This window comes from Thunnus maccoyii, chromosome 24 (genome assembly GCF_910596095.1).
Source record: "Thunnus maccoyii chromosome 24, fThuMac1.1, whole genome shotgun sequence".
In the NCBI taxonomy this organism is placed as follows: Eukaryota; Metazoa; Chordata; class Actinopteri; order Scombriformes; family Scombridae; genus Thunnus; species Thunnus maccoyii.
The window spans coordinates 14,430,798-14,438,137 of NC_056556.1; the positions used below are offsets into that span (position 1 = coordinate 14,430,798).

Genomic DNA, 7,340 nt, shown 5'->3' on the forward strand with positions numbered 1-7,340 from the left:
GTAGTACAATATTCCCCTCTAAAATGTAGTGAAATAGCATAACAGTAACATTAAATTGACTATTGAACATAGTCAACCACTTATATTTAAGTTTGAATCAGAATTTGTTTCTTTTCTTGAAACTACCCTTTTTTCCCTCATGTAACTTGCAGTATATCATTTAGTACTACATAATATCATGTATTCTATAAATTTAGATAAGGACATTATATCAAGAGTAAATTCTGCACCATATTGATAAAATATATTGATTTTTAGTTTGTTATTTTTGATTGGTGAACTGATCACCTTCTGAGCGTAACGATGCAGAATTACCTTTACTTGCAGCCTTATTGAAACTGGAACTATCCAAAAACTATCCCACCAGCAAGAACTAACCTAAGAGATTAATTTCTGGGGAGTCACATGTGAAGAGCTACTTTTTAAAAAGAAATGGGTCACCAGTGGTAAGAAATGCAAGACTTCAGAAGTGCAGCAGTCATATTCCCTCAGCGGTAGAGCAGCACTGTTTGGCTGCTGCAGTATAATTGATCAGACTGGGTGTGAATGGCTGCTTGAGAGCAGCCAATGGCTGAGCACCGGATGCGAGATATCCGCTGCAACAACAAGCGCTCTGTTCCCCCTTCAGCTTGACGCCATTTACAGCCCAAATCCCGACCTCCTCTCCGGAAAGAGCAAAAAAAAAAAAAAAAAAAAAAAAAAAAAAAGAAACACACGAGAAAAAGTACTTGCAACCTCTCAGAGCCTTGCGGATAAAACACCGAATTTAAAACAACGTGTGCTGGAGCTTCTCTTCTTTTTTCTTCTTCGTGTTTGCAAAGAAAGTGGAGTCAAGCTAAGTTTACACTGCGGCGGTGGCTTGATTGAAGTTTTCGCCTGTTTTTTAATGCCTCGTGCTCTTGCGCAAAACACGGGATTTACGTCTTAGCGCAGCTCTTAATGAAAATGCGCTCCGGTTGGAAACTTTCTCAATGGATTTTACCGACGGCTTCCCCGACTGAATTGTTGATATAGGGAATAAACTCTCTCTGGAATTGGATTAATTTCACCTAAGCGGGGGCTAAAGTGTGGAAAGCACGGTAAGTGTTGCCTTTTTAAACACAAAGAGTCGGTTTTTAAATACTTCTTGGCTCAAGTTTGCTCGTAAACGCACGTAAAAAAAAACCCTGTTTGCTAGCATTTGTAGACTCTTTCCAACTCTCCTCCTCTTTCTTTACCTTGTTAAAGACCTGTTGCATATATATATATATATAAACATTATAGGAGCTCTATCTTACTTTTTACAGATTCTCAAATTCTTATACACGGCCATTATTTAACAATTAAAAATGCAGTTTTCCTGTAATTAAGGCAGGTGTTTAAAATGAGCGTAGACTGGGCTGTGTCTAATTTTAATTATCCATCTCACTGCTGGTGTCACTTTTATTAGGAAGTAGTCTTGTCCAAGTTGGCACATGTGTTTGCTCATATGTGCGTTCACACACACCCTACACACACACTCCGTTTCCACCTCCCCGGCCACACTGTATATCTACTGAACTTTTATGAGACTTTCTTTTCTTTTTGTGCTCCTACACATGTATATTTGCGATATAAATCTGCTACACACAATGGAAACTTATCAGATGTGATTCAGAGACAATATGACTCACTGGGTTCTAAATTTAATCCACCACTTAATCACTGCCACTCTGTCATTTCTCTTTTTGTGTGTGTGTGTGTGTCTTTTAATATCTCTAACCTGTCATTTTTAAGAGCTGATGCCATCAGTTTCCCCCAGCTTACTTCCGTCAGCCCCCCCACCCCCCCAAGCTCCCACCTTCCCACTGTAGCCAACATAGCCTCCACACAAGCCCTGTAAGTGGATGAGGGGTTGTACGCCTGTACCCTCCCCCCTCCCCTAATAGGTTAAAATTTGAGTGTGCCTGCAAGCCCCTCACTCATAAATCCTAAAGAACCCTCATGCAGCCTCACCCCCACCGCCACGACTACCCCTCAACGCATCACTCACACTTTACACGGCCTCTTTCATGCTCCAAACCTTTATCTTGTCACTCATCTTCTTTTCAGGAGTGTCACAATGTAAAATGTGTTAGAATGGGAAAGGTTGCTGCAGGCCATTTGTCATGCAACAAACAAAAGCCCTTTCCTGTATTGTCATTGAAAAAGAAGGGTGAACCCCCCCCCCTCTCCCCTCCCCTCCCCAAAGATGCCATTTGAAAGCTAATTAGCGCGAGGAAGGAGAATTAAGGCCACTACTGTCAGTTTCTTTACTTTGCTGTGATATGTTGATGAAAACAAGGTTGTGCATTTGAATATGTTGGATTAATGCAGAGTGACAGTGCAGTATGCTAATGCTTACACTCTCCATGAGATGAATCAGAGAGATTGTAACTGACCTGGGGTTGCGTGAGCGCCTATAGACTAGAGGTCAGAACTGTTTTTTAAGGTCAGCAATATAAAAAATGCACTTATGATAAAGAACCTTTAGATCCGAAAGTTGAAAATGGTTGCAAACAAAAATGACATTTAGTCCCCTTGTTCTTCCTTTTCTCCTTATCTGAGTTATCTGTTTGACCCGTATCAGTATTCAGTAAAGTACCCAACTTCCTTCTACACAGAAACCACCTGAACTTTGATCATTAGCACACACAGCCTCAGAGAATGGAAATATTGATCCTCCGGAGACATTTGGTGTTACATATTTGCTACCTTTGACACATTGTTTGTCACACTATTAATATGCGCGTTGGGTGGGTATGATTTTCTTGAGAATTTGTTGGTCCGTTTAAGGTCAGACAACGGTAAAACCTGCCCATCACAATTTCCAAAAGTTGGCTCGTTTTTTTTTTTTTTTTAAACAGCTTCTTTTGTTTAACCAAGAAGTTAAACGTAGCACTAAGTGTAGTATAGTCGATGGAGGACTTAAGAAAACCGGCTAATGTTCTCATTTTTGGCATTTTTGCTTCAAAGCTCCTCAAACATCGATTATGATCAAAATAGTTGCAGATTAATTTTGCTGTCAACAATAAAAGGATTGCTTCAGTTCCAGATGATTGCATTTTTCTTGGTAAAATTTCTCATTGTTGTTTCGTACTGTGGGGAAACAGGAAGTTTGCACAACCATCTGGCACTGTGGTGGCTAAATTCAGTTGAAAACAAATTTTGGATGTGATATTTGTAATATATCACCGCTTGAGTGCAACAGCAATGACTAAACAAACTTTTTTTTTTTTTTAATTTTTTGTGGGGGAGGTGGGGGGGGGGGGGGATTTTGCCTTTTATTTGATGGTGTTGGTAGAGATACAGACAGGAAATGCAGAGAGAGAGAGACAGAGAGAGGAGGATGGCACGTAGCAAAGGTCCCTGGCTGGAATCAAACCAGTGATGTTGCTGTTATATGGTGTGCATCATACCCACTCGGCTACCAGATGCCAAAAGCTCTTTGTTCATCATCATCTATGTTTTTCACAGTAGCCTGAAAGAAGGTATCCAAAACTGGATTCACAATTATATAATCTAAGGCATTCATCGCTCTCCCTGACACTACGATATTTGTTAGGACTTATTTCCATAGCCTGTGCAGACATCAGTTAGGATTTGCATGACATCATTTGCATGGCTTGTCACACCTCGACAGATATAAACTGTCCGTCTCTATTACAGGACTTCAGATGTGTCCCATGCCAGTCAGAGTGGCCCTTCAGTCCCGAGATGGATTCCAGAAGTCAGAACGACAGCGACGGGGGAGGAGGACACCACGGGTGGTCACCGTCACCGACTGGCTCGCTGGGCACGCCGCATGACGAAGGGAGACTGCAACCACAGCCTCCGCAAACCCCCGATGGTCCACCAGATCCCTTGTTGACCAACGGGCAGCCACCGCATACTCCACCAGTGTTATCTCTGGATCAGATTAGGATAACTGGGAGTAGTAATGAGTATACAGAAGGGCCCACAGTTGCCCAAAGGTCTCCGGCCTCACAGCTTAGGCAGCAGAAGAATGACTTGGTTACGTCATCAGTTTTGAGGAGCGGCGATCAGCAGGAGACTCGGGAAGAGAGGCCGAATAATCTCCGGAACCTGCATTCATTGACTCAGCATGGAAACACAGATACTTCCATCTCTTCCAGAGAGGGCGTGTTGCGGTCCTCCAGCGTCGAGGACTCCCAGAGTAGCATCAGGACCAGCGTGGGGAGCACTTCTTCAGGCCAGAGGCTCCTCAGCAGCCCGGCAAGCAGCGAGCAGATAATCAGAACCCAGCCGAAACGCGCAGAGCTGAACTCAGAAGAGCTGAAACCGCTGAACGATGAGTGCAGGGCAGTGGTGGCAGTGCCAGGCAGCAGAGGCTCTAAAGGCAAACACACCAACAAGTGCGAGGACTGCAGCCGCTGCCGGTGTTCAGAGTGCAGTCGCCCACGGGTGCTCCCCTCCTGCTGGATGTGCAGCCAGAGGTGCATGTGCTCAGTGCAAGACGCAGTGGAGTACGGGACGTGCGTCTGCTGCGTCAAGGGGCTTTTCTACCACTGCTCCAGCGACGACGAGGACACGTGCACGGACAAGCCCTTCTCGTGCACGCAGTCGCACTGCTGCGTCCGCTGGACCACCGTGTCACTCCTCTCCTTGCTCTTCCCCTGTCTCCTGTGCTACCTCCCGGCTAAAGGATGTGTCGCCGTGTGCCAGTGCTGCTATGACCGAGTCACACGACCCGGCTGTCGGTGCAAGAACACAAACCCAATCCACTGTGATGCTGTTGGCAAGCCAACGTAGACAAGACGGTCATGTGTATGTGTTTAAAATGCAAAAAAAAAAAAAGTGGATGATGAAAAAGATAATGACTCAACGTTGACTGAACTGATGTTTTGGTCTTGTAGTTTTGTAGTCTGAAAAAGTTTGATTAGAGAGATAGTGATGCTGTCATGCTTGAGTTTTTGTGTTTTTCCATCTACATCTTCGTGCCTACCAGATCTTGGCAGAGACAAAGTCAAAATTTGCCTTAAATTGTCAACTTTTAAAGTGACTCGACAAAATGTTTTTTACCTACTAAAGGCCTACACTCACCCTGGCAAAAGTTTCACTTGAAAGGTAAACCAAAATAAGCGCTCCACGTTTTTTTTTAAAGGTATGAAGACATACTCAACTACTGTTTTTGTCCTGGAAAATAATTCTTCACTCAAGTGCCCAGATATTGTTGTTGCTATGAGAGTCCAAATGGATAGCCTTTTTTTTTTTTTTTTTTAACATTTAATACAACTTATATGCTAAGAACAGACTCCTGTTACTAACTGTATGTAAAGTAGTCAATGCAAAGGGTATGTAAATTAGAAAATGAGTTTGAGAGATGTTTTATTTTTGTACATATAATAATACTTCAACTGTGAAAAGTTTTCTGCCATACCAGAGGCACCTTGATAAATCCACATTTCTATGAATCAGTAAACTTCATTCATACAATGTTTTTACATTCACTGGAATGTATATCAATCATTTTAATGTAATTTACAAAGGAAAAATCTTATCCCTTCTACTTGTAAATTGTACAGTGACCTTATATGAAAAATTTATTTTCTAATTCCAACATTGCTTAGTGTAAAGTTAAAAAATATATATTTATTTGAAGGTTTATTATTTTATAATGAAAAATATTTATTTTGAGAAAGCATTGTTACTGTGTCACCCTTTTTCGGGCTCTTCTGTAGTCGCTGCAGATACGAGGTGACCTGTAGGAGTGTGGAAGCTGGATGAATAGTTCACTATGAATTAGAAGACAAATATATTAACGTTTGAAATTAAACAACCTTGAAGTCTGACGGAGTATTTTTTCCTGTTTTTTCTTGCACATTTCTTTTATGTGTGTCTTTTGTGTTCCATCACAGCAGTAGTCAGTTACAAACTTCTGGTAAATGTGTATTAAATACTTTTGTAGTTAACATATTCATCGAATCATAATCGGACCATGGAGAAAATGATCAAGATCGAGTGTAATTTCTTATCTCAAAATAGAAATGTGGTTCTGCTCCACAGTAATGACTCATCCGCTTCGCCCTGTATGGGAGATAACACTTCAAAGATTAAATTAAAACTGATAGTTATCAGTGATGTTCAAACCTACAAGCAGCGGAAGCTTTTTTTTGATCACTAGGATACATTTCTTTTTGGACTTTTTTTTTTTCACAACAAAACTGCATTTTGTCTTAACATCACAGAGTTTGTTGAGACTTCCAACCATTTTTTTAATTGAACTTCTGCATCATCAACCCTGTGATGTTTACAAGCTCAAACAAGGTGTTGATATGTTTGCGTGCACAGAAAATACTTCTTGAAAAAAGACTTACTTGCCTCCTTCTTTTATATAAATCAAGAGCTCCACCTGCGTTTTTTGCAAATATGCATTCATGTAAGCCTGCTATTACACTCTGGCTTGGCTTCAAGTTCATTTCATACACGTTCCTCTGGATCCTGCAGATACTAGGCCCTTTTTTTCCATGTTTTTTTTTTTTTTAAATCAAAGGTTTCTTCAGGAATTCCTAGGTTTTGAATGTCCCTGCAGGCGAAACGTAAGCCTGAAACATAAGCCCCTGACACTTGTTGACAGCATACGGACGTGTTTGCGGCACGGTATGCATTCACGGCCGTGATTGACAAGCCGAGGCTCAACCTGCGCTCACTTGTTTGTTATTCATCCCCGGCCTTGGACTGACGGGGGTTTGCTTTACATAATTATCAACTTTCACCTATTTTACATCGGCGGAGGAGATGGAAACATAACAGGCAGAATCCCATTAGAGGGAGAAAAGAGAGAGTTGATCTTGTGTTTAGTCTTTATCTTTCTAGTCGCAGGCCTCCTCTCTCCAGCCATTGTCTCAGCTGTGAATGAAGAGGGGTAAGGCGGGTGTGGAGGAGGAGGAGGAGGGGGGGGTGGGTTGTTAAGAAGAGGAGACCGCAAAGGGTTAAAAGCATCACTTTGAATGACAAAGACCTAACAGTTTACCCCCGTATTCAGCCCGGCATGCATTCATCCTGTTTTCAATAGTCGGGAGGGTTATTTTGGCTCCCCAACGCTCCTCTCAGCTACCTGCTCCTACTTGGTATTCCTATAGGAAGATGGTTGTCTTGTTGGGGGGTGGGGAGGGCAGTCAGATGGATGCGTTGAGGACTGTTTTTACTGGTTGTATGCAAGTAAAAAATAGTCCAATGTGTTTGGAAAAGTGAGTCCTAATGAGAAAAAAGTTCCTCATTACAGTTAGAAGAGTGTTTTTTTCCCTTTTTACAGCCACAAGTTTGGTCTCTTTTTCAATTTAAGTGTTCTCATCTCTGAGCAAAAATGATGAGAGGCAAAA

The 7,340-nt window shown here is 42.0% G+C and overlaps 1 protein-coding gene across 1 annotated transcript; it reads left to right on the forward strand.

Moving 5' to 3' along the window:
• The first annotated feature begins 545 nt into the window (after window positions 1-545).
• On the forward strand, window positions 546-5,810 carry spry2 (sprouty RTK signaling antagonist 2). Its single transcript, XM_042404925.1, has 2 exons — window positions 546-1,079; window positions 3,667-5,810. Exon 2 carries the CDS (start codon window positions 3,715-3,717, stop codon window positions 4,768-4,770), a length of 1,056 nt encoding a protein of 351 aa, XP_042260859.1. The 5' UTR covers window positions 546-1,079; window positions 3,667-3,714; the 3' UTR covers window positions 4,771-5,810.
• Window positions 5,811-7,340: the final 1,530 nt, after the last annotated feature.